At 35.5% G+C, this 20,200-nt stretch overlaps 1 protein-coding gene across 2 annotated transcripts in view; it reads right to left on the reverse strand.

Moving 5' to 3' along the window:
* Nucleotides 1-9,255: 9,255 nt before the first annotated feature.
* Nucleotides 9,256-20,200, reverse strand: part of cdh4 (cadherin 4, type 1, R-cadherin (retinal)) — a 262,132-nt gene continuing 251,187 nt past the window's right edge. The window contains exons 11-16 of one of the 2 annotated variants that reach the window (XM_051123120.1): nt 20,019-20,161; nt 17,101-17,337; nt 16,408-16,641; nt 14,462-14,601; nt 14,149-14,313; nt 9,256-11,466 (exon numbers count right to left, since the gene is read on the reverse strand). In XM_051123120.1, the coding sequence (XP_050979077.1) occupies nt 11,260-11,466; nt 14,149-14,313; nt 14,462-14,601; nt 16,408-16,641; nt 17,101-17,337; nt 20,019-20,161 (1,126 nt within the window). In that variant the 3' untranslated portion in view covers nt 9,256-11,259. The remainder of the gene's footprint in view (nt 11,467-14,148; nt 14,314-14,461; nt 14,602-16,407; nt 16,642-17,100; nt 17,338-20,018; nt 20,162-20,200) is intronic. The other variant, XM_051123119.1, reaches the window with a different exon arrangement.

The following is a 20,200-nucleotide window of genomic DNA, read 5'->3' on the forward strand; positions in this document are numbered from 1 at the left end:
AAGTGTTAATTATAGAATGTAATTAGACTATGCAAGAAGAAAAATGGTCACAAAAAGAATAAGACTTATCAGTTTTGGAGTACTGTCCAAATTAAAAGATCCCTGTCACTTTCAATTTTTTAGTTTTCAGATGTTTTTTCCCTCAGACTTGATTTTATCCACTGGGAAATGACTGGATTGTAAAATGTCTCTCTATTTGAAAGGTGTTTGTAGGGGAGGGGCTAAAAAAAGAACTTGATTTAAGTTCATTTTTCAAATTTACATTTTGATGAAAGATTACAAAGACAAAAGTCTTAAGACTTTTGCACTAGTAAAAAGAGTCAATCAAGATATTGTTATATTTGTAGCCGCCTCAGCATTGTTGCACAGTCCCTGCACTGTAAGGCAAGGTTTTTCTTAAATTAGGCTGTTTGTTGCAACCTGCTCCAGATACTTGCTTGCTCCAAATTGTTCATATGAATATTGGATATGCAGGGAGCAAACTGATTTCCCATTGCAGTTCCATGGACAGAACATTATTGTATCAAACTCAACTGTAAAACATCCAAACACCTTGCCTACTTGAGTCAGCACATCTCCTAAAGCTTGTTCTACTTCTTTTAGACTGCTTTTTGATATTCATGGAAGTATACACCACATAAACTACAATATTAGCAATGAAAAGCACTGATTCGGGAGGGATGGTTTCCCGTAATGACTAATTTTAGGTTTTAAAACCTACCCTGATCGTCCATCAGACCATTCGGAAATGTTCTTCCACCTGTAACCATGCTAATAAGATTCCCATTTGGGTGACTCAGTGACAGCTTCTGAAACAAAACCATATTAAAATTCTACGTGAACATGCCAGCGCTCAGAAGGGGACTTTAGAACTAAATCACAGCTATATGAAATATTAAGCTTAAATCTTTCCAAAACATGCTTAGCATGTATATTGTAAGACACTTTTTGTTATTGATGCAAAATTATTTGGCAACTTCCATGCTTTAACCCAAGAGATATTACCAAATAAAGATGACCAAAAAAATCTTGCTACAGGTAAAGACACAGAACAAAGAGCATGACTATAAATTATATGTAAATCTCTTGGAACAAAAAAAGCACTAAAAACATGTAATGCTCTAAAAGCACTGAATTTTACGTAATTTTCTTTTTCCCTTTTCTTCTTTTTCTCTGGCAGCTAATGTTAATTTGACATGATTATGTAATACCTCTTGTTCTTGTGGCATTAAAACAATAAAGCATAAAAAAGACTTTGGCAGTTTAATAAGTGCTCCGAACCACTGTTTCAAAACAGCTGATTCACAAAAGATTTGAAGCTTCACGAAAAAGCGCCCATCGCTAATTTGTTTATGTCTGCGCAGTTCATTTTACTCCGGAGTGCTTTCTGTACGGGGGACAATTAAAGGCAGGTTTTGCTAAAAAGTTAAAGCTCAAGGATGAATCATTGCCAGTTTTTGTGATCCAGCTACACATCCAGAAGAAGTGAGTCTCACGTTTTATATTTTTCATGATTTGCAATTCACCTTTCCTCTTCCACAAAGAGAGGGGACGGGGTCAGCAGAGCTCATTAGCATTTAAAGCAGTGGTGGATAATAACATTAAACTTATTTAATATTTTCTCTTGGATATTAAGACAGGCACCTGTGATTATGGCCAAATTAAATATTTGTTGTATGCAGTAAAAATAAGTTACCAGTCAAATGAAATCAGCAACAACAATTGGCACAAACGTGACATTAAGGGAATATTTACATATGTTTTGACAAGATTCAGAGGTGGCATTAATGCATTTCATGGAAATATTAAACGATTTAAATGACTCAATTTATGTTTTACAAATGAATCTGAAACCACCAGTAGGTGGCAGCAAGTCAGAGTGTTTGTGACTGAATTATTAATTCAGTTCACTATTCAAAAACGTAGATTTATTCATAAATAAAACAGTTCATATATGTCAAAGACTACAGATGCGCAGCAGCTGAGCTGTGACTTTGTTTGGAACTATTTTTTTGACAAAATATAGCACAATCAGACAACAGTGTTCCTAAAATGTAAGTCACTAAATATTAACGTTTGTATAAAATCAAAAGTGTATAAAACGGTTGTATAAATTCAATTTCACTTTTGCAAACTCCCTTTATTATCATTAAAAACTTGTCTTAGTTTATTGCGATCTCACAAACGTGCATTTTAATTAATGAAGCTCTCTACACTGCATACTGAATCTATTATTTACATCATCTCTACACTTGTTTGTTATAATGAATTACAAAAACTGCGGTCTGCTTTCACGACCTGTGCTGTGAGGAGCAGGATGCACACAGATAGAGAAGCATTTCTACTAGCTGCAGTCTGCAGGTATTATGGGAAAAAGAGGTACAGTCATGTGAAAAAGTTAGGACACCCTATTGAATTCCATGGTTTTCTGTATCAGGACATAAATCAGAAAATCAGAAAATGAAAACTCAGATAAACATCATCACATGACATTTCACGCAGTGTCATTATTTTTTTTAAGAAAAACACAGCTAAAAGTGAAAGGCCATGTGTGACGAAGTTAGGGCACCCTATGAGTCAGTTGCCTGTAGATCCAATTTTGACAGCAATAATTTGAAGCATTTATTTTCTGTGTGACTTCATCAGTCTCTCACATCGTTCTGGAGAGATTTGTTGAGGTTTGTGGGCATTTGCTTATGCACAGCTCTCACCACAGCATTTGAGTCAGGATGAGCTCTGGGCTATTGCAACACCTTGACTCTTTTCTTTTCAGCCATTCTGTTGTAGATTTGCTGGTGTGCTTGGGATCATTGTCCTGTTGCATGACCCAATTTTGGCTAAACTTTAGATGTCGGACCGATGCCCTCACATCTGACTCTAGAATACTTTGGTGTACAGAGGAGTTCATGGATAACTCAATGACTGTGAGGTGCCCAGGTCCTGTGGCTACAAAACAAGCCCAAAATCATCAGCCCTCCTCCAGCATGCTTGTCTTTTGGTATGAGGTGTTTGTGCTGATATGCTCTTTAAATTTTCACCAAACTTGGTGCTGTGCAAACATCTCCACTTCGGTCTCATCTGTTCAAAGGACATTATTCTAGAAGACTTGTGTTTTGTTCAGATGCAACTTTGCAGACCTAAACTGTGCTGCAATGTTTTTTTTTTTTTTTTTTTTTTAGATGGATAGAATGGACTTTCTTCTGCCAAGTCTTCTAAATATGCCATTTTTGTCTCATATTTTTCCAATGGTATTGTCATGAACTTTATGATTTAACATGTTAACTGAGGCCTGTAGAGTCTGAGGTGTAGTTCTTGGGTCGTCTGCCATTTCTCTGAGCTTTACATGGTCTGATCTTGGGGTGAATTTTCTGGGACGTCCACTCCTGGAAGGAGAGGTGTCTGTTTTAAATGTCTTCCACTTGTGAATAAACTTCAAATTGTTTGGAAATGGCCGTATTACTCTTCTCAGATTGATGGCAGCAACAATTGCTTCTCTAAGATGATTGTGTTAACACACACCTGAAGGCTCCAGACCAGCAAACTGCCAAAGCTTATGCTTTTAATTCATGCGCTCAGACTTGCTGATGATCAGTTAATCAAAGGTATTTGATTAGCAGTGACTGTCATTTACCCTCTTAATTCCAATATTAACAGTAAGGGTGCCCTAACTTTGTCACACATGGCTTTTCTATTTTGGCTTTATTAAGATTTTTGGCATTTTGTCATACATAATGACAAGGAGCAATTTGTCATGTGTTGTTCATCTGAGGTTTTGTTTAAAAAAAAATTTAAGACCAGCGAAGGACCTAAATGTGGAAAACCATGGAATTCAATAGCGTGTCCTAACTTTTTCACATGACTGTATTGCATAGCAAAACACAAACAAATATTCTGCTACGTTTTTAGTCTACATTGCACTATACGTTTATGTGCAGAACTGGGATCGCTTTCATTGTCTTTTGAATGGATAAAATAGAGAAGTGACTTTAATTTCTAAATAAACCTAACCAGTTGGAACTGAAACGCCGTCCCCCCCTCAAAGTTCATTCCCCACACTCTGTCCCCCTGTGTCCCCCACAAAGCTGTTTTTGACAAGGTAAATAGGTGTTTTTTTACACAATAGTTGAGAAGTTTTAACCAAAGTATGTTGCAGACATTGCAACGTGGAAAAAGGGCATCCGACATCCTCTTTAAACTTTAAGTTTTGTCAGTTTTCTTACTGTGCAACTTCACATAGCCAATATGATTCCCGGATTACACCATTTTGTTTCTGTGAAGACTTCACCCGAGAGACTTTTCACTAGTTCTTGAAATTCAGCCTACTGGAGTTTTGTAGGCCATTGACAAATCGCTCACGACCCCACAAAAACACAAAAATGCAATTCATGAGACTCAGCAAAATGATATTATTGAAATAAAACTGTATGACACCTTCCAGCTGAAACAAATATATACGTAACAGCAGAATCCATATCCACTGAGATTGTGTGCTTGGCCACAGCCAATTAGTTGTCTCTCCTGAGACACGCCCACTATGGGAAGAACCAACTTTAGCATCCCAGAGGGATTTCTGAGTTCTGCTAAAACTGCATTTTGACTCTGGTATGAATTGTCATGTTGCTGAATCAGGATTTAAACATCACCCTACTAGTCACTAGACCCATCTCAGTGCTATGTTAGCAAAACATAACAGTTGCGAAAAATAAGTAAATTGCGTTCAATAATAATTTAGTGTCTGAGACTGGCATGCTATCTCCATTGTTTACTGCATTAGTGAGCTGATGAAATATTACAATCTACTTCACAGTTTATGTACTTATAATGCTGAGTGATGGTTTAGTGAAACATGGATGGCCATTACAGCAGACACTGACAAATAAATTGCAAGGCTCCTTTGTATTCATTTCATTTACATAGCTGAAACACTTTGTGTGGTTGACTTGCGTCGTACAATAGAAGATCTGAGTCAGCAAAGCGTAGCCGTAGAGTGATTTTGTTTGTTCAGGATGCTCTCAGCACTTACCTGTAAACATTCAATTAAGAAACCCTATTTAATAATGTACGCAGGCACATGTACACTGTCCAAATCAGTTCAAATTGATTTGTTCTCGTTCATGGCCTTGGAAATCTAGGCCTTTATTGAGTAGATGAAAAATATGTTTAAGTGTATTTGAAAGGGCAAACTTTATTAATAACATACACGCCGTTGGCCGCAAGCCACCTGTTAAGTTTGTATTCGTGAAAGAACAATCCATCAGTGCCCTACTATATTTTTTCTGCGCCGTGGCTTGGCTGCCTGAGAACCGACTATAAGAAGGAAATTCATCTTATCGCTGACTTCATTTAAACGCTTTTCTTTAATAAAAATAAGAGCTGGTATTACAGGGTGTTTCACCAAATTGAAAATACCATCATCTTTTATTCATCCTCATGTCCTTCCAAACCTGCAGGCCCTTATTTCTTGGTTTCAAAATAAGACTTTTGTTTTCTTTTCTGTGTAATTGCAATGAATAGGAAATTCAATTCAAAAACTAGACAAGTTGATTTGTTCACAAAACAGATTGATTGTTTCTTAAGTACTTAGTAATACCTAATTGTGAATCAGCAGACATTTCCACTGATTCTCTTATATATACATATATATATATGTATGTATATATATATATGTATGTATGTATATATATATATTTATGTATATACACACTCTCAGAAAGGGAAAAAAAATATGCAAAAATTTAGGGGCACAACAGCTTTTTTAAGATTTTAAGATCAGTCAACTCAAAAAAAGTTTATTGAACTCTAAATGTTAAGTTGTACTAATGACAACTTACATATTTGAGTTGATTCAACTTAAAATTTTAAGGATGCTGGGTTACTTACTCAGCTTTTAGGTTTAACGAACATAAATATCTAAGTTGTCACTTAGTACAACTTATCATTTCAAGTTGACTTAACTTATCTGAGTCGACTGAATTTAAAATTTTAAGGCAGTGGGATAACATATTATTTTAAGCTGACGCAACACATTGTTTTTTGTTTTTTACAGTGTAGTAATATGTACTCTTGGAGTACTATTCTAAACCCTTTATTGTACACTTATGTTAGTATTATGAACCCTGTGTTTGTATTGAATGTTTATTCTTGTTATATATAACATTTTCTTTTGTCCATGACAACCTTATAAATCAATCCACTCATCCGGGTAACTGAAACCAACACTACTTTTCATTTTAAAAGGTTAATTTAACCAAAAATGAAAAATAGTTTCCAACTAGGGCTGGGCGATATGGCAAAATGATCACAACAATTTTTTTTTTCATATCAGTTGATACACTGTTAAACACAATTTGTTGAGTCAACTTAGAATAATTTGTTACCTGGCTGCCTTAAAATTTTAGGTTCAGTCAACTCAAAAAAAAGTTTATTCAACTTGAAATGTTAAATTATGCGTGACAACTTAGATATTTGAGTTGATTCCACTTAAACTTTTAAGACAGCTGGGTTACTTACCCATCTGTTAAGTTTAACAAACACAAATATCTAAGTTTTACTTAGTACAACTTAACATTTCAAGTTGACTAAGCTTATTTGAGTTGACTGAACTTAAAATGTTAAGGCAGCAGGGTAACAAATTATTTTAAGTTGACTGAACAAATTGTGTTTTCAGTTTTTTACAGTGTATCGATAATTATCACAAATTTTATTTCTTACAAGTTTAAAGGCAGATTTTTTTGCTGCAATGTGAAAGTTATAAAAACCAGACATTTAAATGTTGCTTTAAAACATTCTTTATAGTCAGAACATGACAAACACCTCATGTTTTTTGAATTCATCACACTTTTTCCAGTCATTTTTCCTTAACAAAATAAATATCTTAATAGAAAAAGAAAACTTAGTTCTGCATATTTTAATGAGTAATATTGTTTCAAATCAAGAAACAGGTTTCTTACCTGATACACGAGTTTCACAATTTGAGCTGAATTACTGAAATAAATGAACTTTTACACGACATTCTAATTTATTGAGATGCACCTTTAAGTTCGCATCGTGTCACTGTTTGAACATTGATCGCTTGAACCAGCGCTCTTTTGTTCCACCTTTGCTGCATACAGTTAACATTATATCGAACATTTATCGAACTCGTTATTGTTTATCGAGGAAATTCATATCATAATTAGCGTTTTTGATTTATCGCCCAGCCCTATTTCCAACATTTGTTGAAGTAACTTTAGTTGAACTATTACAGAAGGTTTGAAATGATCAACTAGAGCAACATTAGTTGAGCCACTACATTAAATTGAACAAAACATGGCTTAACCTTAAGCCCGTACCTTCCATCAGTGCATTATTTAGAACTTGTTCTGTTCCACAAAAGAGAGCCATAGATTTTTAATGCCTCTCCCCAAAGATAGATGCCGTCTTGTATTATCACTCTCTGAGTTTTTTTGGCTCACCTCTTTCCTCTCCTCCCTCTTTTCCTCTATTACCACCCCTTCTTGCATCTAATGACACATGCTCTTATGGTTTTGCTCCTTCTTCATCCCTCTCTCTTCTCGTCTGTGGGTAATTAGCAGTGATCTGCTTGATGAGATTAAAGCAAGGGATTAATCAGAGCACTAATTGATAGACATGGCCGCAGAGAGTTCCAATCCCCTACAGCTCTCACTCTCTCTGGTGTCTCGGCTCACTCTCTCTGTGTGCCGACTTACTGAAATCGCAGAGAGATGCTCATACACAATTTTGGTACATGAAGAATAGATAAAAACAGAACATGTTCAGCATTAGTATGCGACACGTAACAGAGAAGCAGAGAGAGAGGGTTGCTGCGAGCTGGAGTTGTACTGATTGAAACAAATGGAAGAGCACTGATAAACTGTCAGTATGTATCTGTCTTCAAAATGGGCAAGAGGTTAATAAATGAGATCAAAAATAAAAGCTGCGGCATGTGCTAATGCACATGCTGTAGAGGTTTTAGAGTCCAAACTCCCTTGTTTTTCCCTTCATTCTGTCACAAAAATTTCCATGTGCTATAAATTCTGTATAAGGGCTGTTAATTTAAAACAATTCCACAAACAATTGTCATGCACCAACTTAAAAAAAGTTGAGGTGTTTTAGCATTACAAAATGATTTTAAAAAGTGGCGCTCATGGCGAAAGATGCTTTAAAGGAGTCATCGGATGCCCATTTTCCAGAAGTTGATATGATTCTTTAGGGTCTTAATGAAAAGTCTCTAATATACTTTGGTTAAAAATTCTCAATGGTTGTATAAAACAACACCCTTTTTACCTTGCCAAAATCAGCTCTGCTAAAATCATCCTGTTCTGGTCAAGGCTCCTTTAAATGTTAATGAGCTCTGCTCGCCCCGCCCCTTTCTTCTCTCTGTGGAGTGACGAGCCTGTTTACTTTAGCCTGTTTGCTCCAGCATCGAAACAGTGGAGGTCGGACTGTGACAGCTGATCTGAGGTAAGAGGCTCATGTCAATCAACTATTGTGGGAGCGGCCTCTGTCGGTGTGACGCCACACCGACAGGGATCTGACAATGGCTCGATTTGAAAAAGGGGATATTATGTTTACAGATTATTAAAAACCACTGCATGGATTTTTATCATTATAGGGTGGTTGCGTACACACACTACCAACACACATTAATGTTCAAACAACATGAAAAAGTGAACTTTGCATCTGATGACCCCTTTAAAAAACAGCAAGTTGTCTGTCTAACACATATTAACACAGACTAACAATTAAAAAAATATTGTAGATGGAATCCTGAGTCCTGAGTGGACAGTTCCTAAGTAGTGGTGTAACTATAAATCGATTCGTGGATTTTCCGAATGCATCGCGATTCTCTCTATAAAGTTAAACTGATTGATAGTTCTAATAGAAAAAAGCATTAAAATATCTTAAGAGAATTAACTTTTATGACATTTTTAATCTCATTAGCCAAATGTAATTTTATACATTTTCATGGTCTTTAGCTTTAATCCACTCCCAGGGATTCGTCATTAGTGGTGGAATTTATGTTTTAATTATGCCATATGCCCTTTGAGTACACTGACCTTTCATTGGGTCGTGGGAAAGAACTTCATGGCTCATTTAAATACGTGTGAAAAATCTAAGAAACTTTCTTTCAGATGAGTGTTGTCATCGCTGGACGGAGTGCTTCATTATTAATGCTTCTGAAGGCAAATGTGTAGGAGGAGCAGTCATCCAAAGTTATGTTAAGTCAATGTTAATTTAATGGTAATGCATGGAAATCCAGAAGTTCAAGCGATAATCACGCTGCCATTTTAAAATGGCCTGATTTTATGGCTTAATCAGAAATCCCATATGCGATACATCAGGTAAATTCAATTGTCACTTGATGGCATAAAGCAATGCTCGCTCACGCCCAGAAAATATTCTGACAAGCAGCTGAAAGAAACACGGAAGTATGAGGGAGAAGAAAAGAGACATGAACCTATTACGGACAGGACAGAGACTGAGAGCATTGCATTTTTCATTTTTTTTTCTTCCAAAAATGTGATTGTTTATTCTCTAAAGCACATCCAATATTTGAGATGAATGAAAAGAGAAATCAGTTACACTGAATGGTGGAGCAGGCATGATTGTAAGCTTCTCTGCAATGCAGGTTTAGACCCTTATCCAGGGACAGAACGTACGAGACAGACTTTCTTCAGCACGACAAGACAAAAAGAACTCTGCTGCATTTCTCATAGCCAGAATAAACGTAAACCTAAGGGAAAAATAATACAAAAGACAAACATATAAAAAGAGAATTTAAAAATCCTACAGGATGTAGACAAACACACACTCACATTCACATTCTCACACAATTAAAACCAAACGGACCCAGACACAATCGTTTAGCCCAACTTGGAGCATGAAGAGCAGCAAATGATTCAAATAATACTTCAAAAAAATAAGTATTTTACAGCATTTTAAACATTTTTGAATCTTTTTTTTGTTTGTTTTTTATTTTATTTTTTTTTTCAGATTATATTTATTCCGTATGGTGTATATTCTTTGCCAACTACTTTTCACATTCTGACCACAGAGGAACAAGTGCGCGAGATTTGAGACATTGTTTTGAAAGAAGTCATGCACGTATAATATTTTAATCAACTTATAAAGTTAGAAAAGGGGAATGTTCAAGACAAAAAAAAAGGAGGTTTCTTCTGATGCAATCCTTTTAGAGTCGGGTTTCTTCAGCCATCACTTTTAGTCTCGCTGTCTGGCAACTTGTCATGCCTAAATTACCTTTACAATTCGGAAACGCAACACAAAATCGTACAAGGCAGGCAAGAGTATGAGCTAAAAGGCATTCTCCAGTAATATTTTTTCTTCTTTTAAAATAAAGACCTTGATTTTTTACACAACCATTACACAACATGACATTATATGGTCGTGGTCGGTCAAGTTTTAAAAACCAAACGAAACATAAAAAAAACAAAAAAAAAAACAAACAAAAAAAATTATGATTCTTCAAATTGGATCAGTGTACTTCATACGCTCCAATTTCTCAAGGGAGAATGAGATTTCTGAAGGGAAAATGAGTTCTGTGTTTATCAACAAAAGTCTTGACAAAACATTCTCTGTTTCCTTTGTTTGTTTTTCACATAGTAGTCAAAGAGGTGTTCTGCATCGTTGATGCAGGGATGAAAGCAAAGCAAAAGGTAGTCGAGAGGAGCGGACAGAAACGGGGGAGTGTGTGCCCAACAGAAGAAACTTTTCAAAATGGCAACCGACCCTGAGATTGCAGGAGTCCGATACAAAACACACCACAAAAGGCACTTTATCAACAACAGTGCTTCTGTTCTACTGAAATTCAAGTTGAGAGAAAAAGTGTGTGTGGAACTCTCTCTAGTGATAAAGCGAACGGAAAAACGAGCGCACGCACGCCCGCCCGCCTCTTGGATTCCCGCACGCCGAGAGTTCGCCGTCCCCGTCGCAACTCGATTCCATCTTGAGCCTCTAGGCGGTCCGAGAGGAATGACAAAACAACACTGAAGAAACCACAACGCGAAATATTGTAAAAAGCCGTAAAATACTTGTGGATTGCAGCAAAGGTCCAGAGCAGGCTGCAGGGCAATATATCCTCCCGTCTCGATGCCTCCGTAGCGTGCAGAGGAACTTTTGTTGAGAGATAATCGGCCCACGTCGGAGGCTTGGCATACGGCTTCTCCATAAAACATCCCAGAAGCCAATTGTCCCTCCTGGCCCTCTCCGTTCCCCTCCGTCTTCCTCTGGTTCCCACCTTCAGTCCTCTCCCCCTCCTCCGTAGAGGTCTGCCAGCTTTTTGAAGCGAGGACCCCAGTCGTTGAGGTAGTCGTAGTCCTGTTCTCCGGAGCTGGAGGAGTCCAGGGAGCTAACGGAGCCCGCTGTGGAGCCGCTGCCCTCGTAGTCAAACACCAGCAGGGAGTCGTAGGGAGGAGCGGTGGGGTCATTATCTGCCGCGCGCAGACCCTAATATGAGAGAGAGAGAGAAACAGAGAGAGAGAACATGAGACGAGGCTGCTGGAACGCTCTGAAAGCCCCTGCTTTACTAAACTGCCTGAAGGGGTCACATCAGGAGGAATCAAATTTTCCTTGATCGTTTGAGATGAAAGACATTGATGCACTATGAAAACACACTGCTCAGTGGAAAAGACTATTTTTTGAAACTAAGCTGCAAAAATGACTCATTTTGTGTTCTTGCTCACATCAGGCAGATCAGATGAACACACGAACACCCATGTTAGGAAATGAGAATATATTTCATTGCTTTCGCTCGCAATTATATCACTAGGTAATTATACTGTTTATAAACTGCTGGCATCAGGGAGATGCTGTTAATATGTGGGCATTGAAATCGCTTTTGAACGCACCCTCGCTTTTCACTTTTTTTGATATTCGTGATCACACATACTCTGTGTTTACACATTTTACAAGATTAAATGTTTGTCCCTTATTCGTTTTTCCCTGCCTTTCCAAATATGGATTCACTATTCAGGCACATCTCTAATCCACATTTATTTGTCAATGACTGATCGGAAATTTTATTTGTCCAGTTCAGTATCGTTAACTATAACTGAAACTTTCAACATTTGTTTTTCTTTTTTGTAACTAAAGTTGAAATATAATATATTCAAATATAAATACTAAATGAAAAACCTAATAATTTTAAATGTTGCCTTAGGATCTAAATGAAATGAGTTTGAGTACTAAATTACTAAAACTAAAACCAAAACAAAAATACTTTTATTTAAATAGAAATATTTAAAAAAGTGCATCACACAACAAAATTACAAAACAAGCTAAAATGAAAATAAAAAATATTACAGATTCATAGAATTAACAAATACTATAAATTATGCTGTTCATGCTTATATGTAGCCCTATCACTGATATGTAGATATCATCACTGTTTTATTATTAAAAAGTTTTTTTTTTCTTTTACTTTTGACAATTGTGATTTAACATAGAGTTGAAGTCAAAAGTTTACACCCTCCTTTCAGAATCTGCAAAATATTAATTATTTCATACAAAATGTATTTTATTGTTTATTTACTACTGACCTGAAAAAAAATATTTTACGTAAAAGATGTTTACATATAGTCCGCAATAGAAAATAATAACTTAATTTATAAAAATGATATAAAAAGTTCGAAAGTTTACATACGCTCGATTCTTGGGGTGAAAACTTTTGAACAGAATGAAGATCTGAACATTTTTCTTATTTTGCCTAAATATCATATTTTTTCATTTAGTACTACCTTTCAGAGGCTACAGAAGATATTTGCGTGCTTTCTAGAAGACTAAATAAGTATGCATGTTTTTCATTCTGGATCATCAGTGAGTGTTTGAACATTCTGTAATAGTTGCATATGAGTCCCTCAGTTGTCCTCAGTGTGAAAAGATGGATCTTAAAATCATACAGTTGTTGGAAAGGGTTTAAATACACAAAAATGCTGGAAAACCAAAGAATTTGTGGGACCTGAAGGATTTTTCTGAAGAACAGCAGCAGTTTAATTGTTCAGGACAAACAAGGGACTCATGAACAACTATCACTAAACAAAAAAAAAAAAAAAACAGCTGTGGATCATTCAGGTAACAACACAGTAAGAATCATATATTCTATGTACGTATGTAAACTTTTGAACAGGATCATTTCTAAATAATCCAACTATTATTTTATCTTTTGGACTATATGTAAACATCTTTTATGTGAAATATCTTATTCAGGTCAGCACTAAATAAACAATAACAATAATTAACATTTTGCAGATTCTGAAAGGGATGTGTAAACTTCTGATCCCGACTGTACAAAATTCTGAAATACCTCGCACCCTCATCCTTGAAAGAATTTGTTTAGTCACAGCTGTTAATAACTGGAATAATTTTTTAAAAATAATGGTTAAAGATGAGTCAGGTTTGTGATGACTGAATATTCTTGTGTTTTGAAATGGTTAAATAACTTTGGATGTCTTAATTTTTAGGGTGATGTTTTGTAGTATTTATAGGGGGAAATTTTATAGTACTTTGGATTGTAGATTCTATGTGAGTGATTATATTATACTTATTTTTTTTATTGTATATGCTATTTTATTGATGTTTTTGTTATGCAGATGTTTTGGTACTCTCCTGCCTAGAGACAGCAGATGCAATTTAGCTTTGTAGCTAATTCTGGGGCAGTGTTTGACTGTCCATTGTCCCTGCTATCTAAATAAAGAATTTAAATAAATAAATGTCACTTTTCAACACTGAACTACACATATTCTTATAATACATAATACATTTTCTTCTCTGAGTTCCACTTGTAATCTAATTTATTTTTCTGCAGAAGTGATTCAGAACTTCTTTCTTTCTTTACTTCCCTGCTCCAAGGATGTTTCTTTAAGGCACAGAAGCAACAAACAGACTACTTCATTCTAAAGGTCAGATGGAAGATTCAAAAAATTAATGAAAAACAATTTCTGAAGGATTTCTATCAAAATAAACTATGATTATACGTGGACATCAGGAAAGAAAATTATGCCCTCTTTAAGTATGGCTTTTCAATCTATTTGCAAATTAACTGTATTTCCTTTCTATGCCTCCCTGGAGGCATCGGTTGAACCTGAAGGCCTAACTAGATTATCTTCATGATAAGAAACAGAGATAGCATACGTCAATGATGAACTCCCCGATGTCCCCTGGGTGTGGTACCGTGGGCCGGACAGGGTACTGAGATTCCAGGATAACGGGTCTCTCGTCCACTCGCCGCACACCTGCAGGCTTGCTCATTATGTGATCTAGAGACTCGGGCTGCTGCAGCTGACTCAGGTCATAGTCCTGCAACAGAAATAAAAATTTAGCAGGGCACGTCTGAAACAAGGTCAGAAATGCTCTTGCAACTGACAAAGAAGCAGCAAACTACTGAAAATTTTTAAAACAGCCTTGCCTCGACAATCGATAACAGCATGATGTGTGTGACACTGACCTGATCTTCCTCTCCTCCTCCTTCTTCATCATACTTCAGGATATTATCTCTGACGTCATCCTCAGGGTCGATCAATAAGGGTTTCGTCTGACGCTCCTTCTCCCTTCGCTTCACCCACACTACAAAGAACAGAACCATACCTGAAAAACAAACATGAAGGGCCGTTATGTGGCTATTTTCTAATTTTGAGGAGGCACCAGTGGCGGTCCAGACTTATTTGGTGCCCTAGGCAAGAAAAGACATGATCTAAGAAAACAAAACACTTTTGGTGCACTTATATATAGAAATACTAAGTTAAGATGTGTAGGTCCACTGGTACAGTATACTGTTCAAAAGTTTGGGGTTGGTACGATTTTGGAAAAAGTCTCTGATTTTTACTAAGGCTGCATTAAGTTGTTTAGAAATACAGTGAAACAACAGTAATACTGTATATAATGTAAGGGATAATCAACGGTTTGCTGTGCATTAAAAGGTTTTAAATGCACGACGAGGGGACAAAGAACCACCCGACACAAAGCGGATGTGTGATGGTTTGTGTGCATCAATTAAAGTAGTGCATTAATATAGAACGGTGATTAAACTGACTTGGAACTACCTGTGCATTAAATGGTTTTACTCCATACCTGCCAGCCAATCAGAATCCAGTATTCAGACAGACCATGGAATAATACAATTTAAAACCTTTGTTTTAATTATTTTGTAAAAATATAATTTATTCTTGTGATGGCAAACCTGAATCTGTACTGCTTGATTTTTTTAAATTTTTTGGCTATATTTTTTGATAAATAGAGTTCAAAAAACATGATTTCTTTGAAATAGAAATAATTTGTAAGATTATAAATGTCTTTACTGTCACTTTTAATGCATCCTTGCTGAATAAAAGTATTAAGTTTAATTTTTTTTTCAAAAATCTTACTGACCCTAGATATCTGAATGGTATATAATATAATATAATATTTTCTTTTTTTCTAGGTTGCATTTAAATATTGAAATTGCACATGCATTGATTGGGAATAACTCTTCTGTACATACACTGCCATTCAAAAATATGGAATCCATAAGATTTTTTAATGTTTTTTTTTAAAGAATTCTCTTATGCTCATCAAAGTTCCATTTATTTGATCAAAAATGCAGAAAGCAATTTAAAATAACAGTTTTCTATTTTAATATACTGTGATACTTTTTCAAGATTGTTCAATGAATATAAAGTGAAACAGCATTTATTCAAAATAGAAATCCTTTCTAACAATATAAGTCTTTACTATCGCTTTTTTTTTATCAATTTAACACATCCTTACCAAATAAAAGTATTAATTTATTTCAAACAAAGAAAGAAAAACAGATTTACTGACCCCAAACTTTGAATAGTAGTGTATATTGTTACAAAATATATATTTTATTCATCAAAGAATTCTAAAAAAAAAAAAAAAAAAACATTAAGTAGCAACTGTTTCCAACACTGTTAATAAATCAGCATATTAGAATGATTTCTGAAGAATCATGTGACACTGAAGACTGGAGTAATGATGCTGAAAATTCAGCTTTCATCACAGGAATAAATTCTACTTTAAAGTATATTAACATAGAAAACCACTATTTTAAAATTGCAATAATATTTTACAAAATTACTGTTTTATTCTGTATTTTTAACCAAATAAACGCAGCTTTGATTAGCAGAGAAGTCTTCTTTAAAAAATAGATCCCAAACTTTTAAACAGCAGTGTATTTCTAACAAGACTTTGTTAAGAGTTTCATAAAACTGAGAAAATGTAGACTGACAGTTCAATGAAAATGAATAATCAAAAATTAAATGAAAGGTTGAAAGGTTATTAATCACAATTTACTCATGTTGTGAAAATGTGGTTTTGTTGCATTCTCTGATTGATCATCTATTCATTTATAAATCAAACCATCAGTCCATCCCCTGTGATCCATCTATCACTTACTGAGCAGTATAATGATACAGATGAGGATGGTGATGATGGCTCCAGTTCCCAGCCCAGCCACAGTCACTGCCCCGATCACAGTACAGTCTCCGTTTTCATCACAGGGACACACCTTCACCTTCAAAACCGAGGTGTTGGACAGGGGAGGATTTCCTGAGTCGGAAACTAAAATGGGAACTCTGTACATGCCTGCCTCCAGGTACGGGATCCGCAGTTTCAGCTGGGCATAATTACCTAGACAGATATGGAAAATGAAATCCAAAATTAATATTTGGCTTTTATACTGTCAGTGTATTAAAGGAATAGTTCACCCAAAAATGAAAATTCTGACAGTAATTACTCACTCTCATTTCGTTTAAAACCTGTAAGCTCTCGGATTTCATCATAAATATCTTAATTTGTGTCCTGAAGATGAATGAAGGTCTTACAGGTTTGGAACGACACGAGGGTGAGTAATTAACGACAGAATTTTCATTTTTGGGTGAACGATCCCTTCAAGAATATTATCTGGAAAATATATCTACATATTAACAGTATATTTTTTTTCTACCCACTATTAATGTTAGATGTATTAACCTGAAGGGAAACATTTTAACTGACAGCAAACGCATGAACTGAAGTTACAAATGGCCTGTTGAAGTGGCAAAAGCCTTGAATATTTTCAATTTGTAATATGTAAAATGCACGTCTTACCATTGAGGCGTGAAATGGTCCAGTTACGGCGTGCAGAAGAGGGGTAAGAGGGCAGCTCGAAGACATATGGGCCGGCGTTGGGCTCTGAATCTAAATCCGAAGCTGTGATATTGACTGGATAGCCGTGTCGTGACCTCTCGCAGACCAGAGCCTCTTGAGGAACTAAGACAGGCACGTTGTCATTCACATCTATCAAATAAATCTGGAGAGTACCCGTTCCTGTGGCAGGAGGGGAACCTATGAGACAGAAAGCAGATAACGATAGTCAGGGGTAATGGTCGTAAAGTTTATGTATTTGTCCTGAAAACTCTCAGTTGTGTCAGATATAAGAACTGATAACTGCACATAAATATTTCACACAGCTGTTTTCTCTTTAATAGAGCTGGGCTCTCTCAGAGGACAGATATGTGTAATAACTTTGCCTGAAGAAACAGACACATCTGCTCCCTAAGGCTGTGTGTGAATCAAAGACAAAAACACAGCGTACAAAGGCCAGATATATACCTACTCGCTCTCAAAACACAATCTGCCATCGCAGACGAGGGGCATTTGTGAAAAACATGGCACGGTATGATTCCCAAAGCTCTGACTGAGTAACAGGCTAGATATTATAAAGATTGATTCTGTCAAATTCTGTTATTAGAAGGTCCGTTACGAGTCTAAAATGCAACCCGTCAACCCTGGACATCTGTATCAACTGCTAGACAAAACGCCAGTCCCTAAAGACATATTGATTTGAAGGCCAAAATGCCTTTGTTCAGAAAGGACGCCTGACAAGGCCTGCCACAACGGACACCTTTGAAAACTTCTGGGAAAAACACACCAAGACAGGCAGATAGATTGGTCAATTTCCTAATCATACCAACCTCCCCTGAAGTTTTCTGAGCTTGTGAAGCAATACAATATGTTAAGCAACTTCAGTTTCTTTGTGACTAAAAACAAACATGTGACATAAACACTACATCTTTTTGATGATCAAATATATAATCATATGTAGCACTGGAAGAAATCATTCATTCTAGTGAATTGGTTTATTCTAAACTGCCTTCTATTTTTATATTCAGCATTTGAAAATCTGAGTCATTTTAATTAATTGTTTGTCATAAATGTTCACCCTCATTTGTAGCTTTTGAAAGTCTGATTCATTTTAGTGATCTAGCGATCTCTCTCTCAATTGTAAACTTGGAAAATATATTTCATTCTAGTGAACCGGTTCATTTAGACCATCCAAATTGCAATGTTGGAAAGTCGGATTCATAACAATGAACTGGTTTGTCCCAAATAGTTCTCTTTTTATATGTAGAACTTTATAGTCTGATTTATTTAATCTATAGCATTGGAAAGTCTGAGTCATCTTAGTGAATTGGTTTGCCCTAAATGATTCTCCCTCAGACGTATCGTTTGATTCATTCTAGTAAATCAGTTCATTCCAGTAATTCAAAACCCTAATTTTTGTACCAAAAAAAAAAAAAAAAAAAAGAAGATTAAATTATTAGTTTTAAAGAAGTCTCTTCTGCTCACCAAGCCTGCACTTATTTGATTTAAAGTATAGCAAAAACAGTAAAAATCTTAAATATTTTTACTATTTAAAATAATATATTTTAAAATGTAATTTATTCCTGTGATTTCAAAGCTGAATTTTTAGCATTATTTCTCCAGGCACATGATTCTTCAGAAATCATTCTAATATTCAGATTTTCTGCTTAAAAACATTTATTATTATTATGTTGAAAACAGCTGAGTTTTTTTTTCTTTTTTAGGTTTCTTTGATGAATATAAAGTTCATAAAAACAGCATTTATCTGAAATAAAAATCTTTTGTAACATTATAAATGTCTTTTTAATTTTATTTTCTATAATTTATTTCGCAAAAAAAAAAAAAAAAAAAAAAAAAAAAAAATATATATATATATATATATATATATATATATATATAAAAAATAATAAATAAAAATACTGACTCCACGCTTTTAAATGGTATAGTGTATAATGTTACAAAAAGTTTTTATTTCAGATAAATGCTGATCTCTGGATCTTTTTATTCATCAGAGAATCCTAAAAAAAAAGCACTCAACTGTTTTAAATATTGATAATAGTAATAATAAAAAATGTTTCTCTAGAATAATTTCTGAAGGATCATGTGACACTGAAGACTGGAGTAATGATGCAGAAAAATGAGCTTTGATCGCAGGAATAAATTACATTTTAAAATGTATTCAAACAGGAAGAAGATATTATAACTAGTAAAACTATTTCAGTATTACTTTTACTGTATTTTGGATCAAATAAATGCAGACTTGGTGTGCAGAAGAGACTTCTTTAAAAATACATTAAAAATCTGTTCATCTGTGTTGTACATTGTTTTTTTTAGCTGGTATTATGGCTTACAGATTCAAAACAGTAGCTTGACGTCTGTACTATTTCAAAATATGATTAGCTTGTTGTTTTGTAAATTAGTTTGCTCAACACTGTTGAGACCACGAGCAAAACTAATATAAGTCAAAACAGTAAGACCTAGACTACATTCATTCCTATTCATTCCAACTCCCTCTGAGGTTTTCTGATGGTTCTGACGGTGTGAAGCAACATAATCTCTCTATTTAAGAAAGTGTAAAAATGGACAAGCAAATCAACTGCGATTGGAAAGCAGCTTTGTTGGAACACCTTCTTGGTTGAACAGAGCATGAGAATGAAATCCAATCAGAGTTGAAAAACGCCCCAGTGCTGATAGGTTATGAATCGATAGGCTGTGAACAGCTTTCTGGCTCTGTGGGACAAATTAAGTTCAAGCTAACCAACGTCTCTCCAAACCGACCTACCCGATCGTTCAAATCCATTTTTTCATACACAGCACCTTCAATGCATCGACACCCACCTAAAGTTTGGATTTCGTTCAAACTTTCCAACTCCAAGTCTTACCGTTGTCCACAGCCAAAAAGGTTGCTTCGTACACGTTCTTCTTCATATACGGCGATTCACGGTCCAGCACCGCTGTGGTGGTAATCCTTCCATTGGTCCTGTTGATTTTCAGCCAGTTGGCTGGATCTGACAGTTTGGAGTACCTGAAGGCCAAAAGCATTTGTTCATCAGATTACTCAGGA

This window comes from Labeo rohita, chromosome 11, assembly GCF_022985175.1.
Source record: "Labeo rohita strain BAU-BD-2019 chromosome 11, IGBB_LRoh.1.0, whole genome shotgun sequence".
NCBI classification, from domain to species: domain Eukaryota; kingdom Metazoa; phylum Chordata; class Actinopteri; order Cypriniformes; family Cyprinidae; genus Labeo; species Labeo rohita.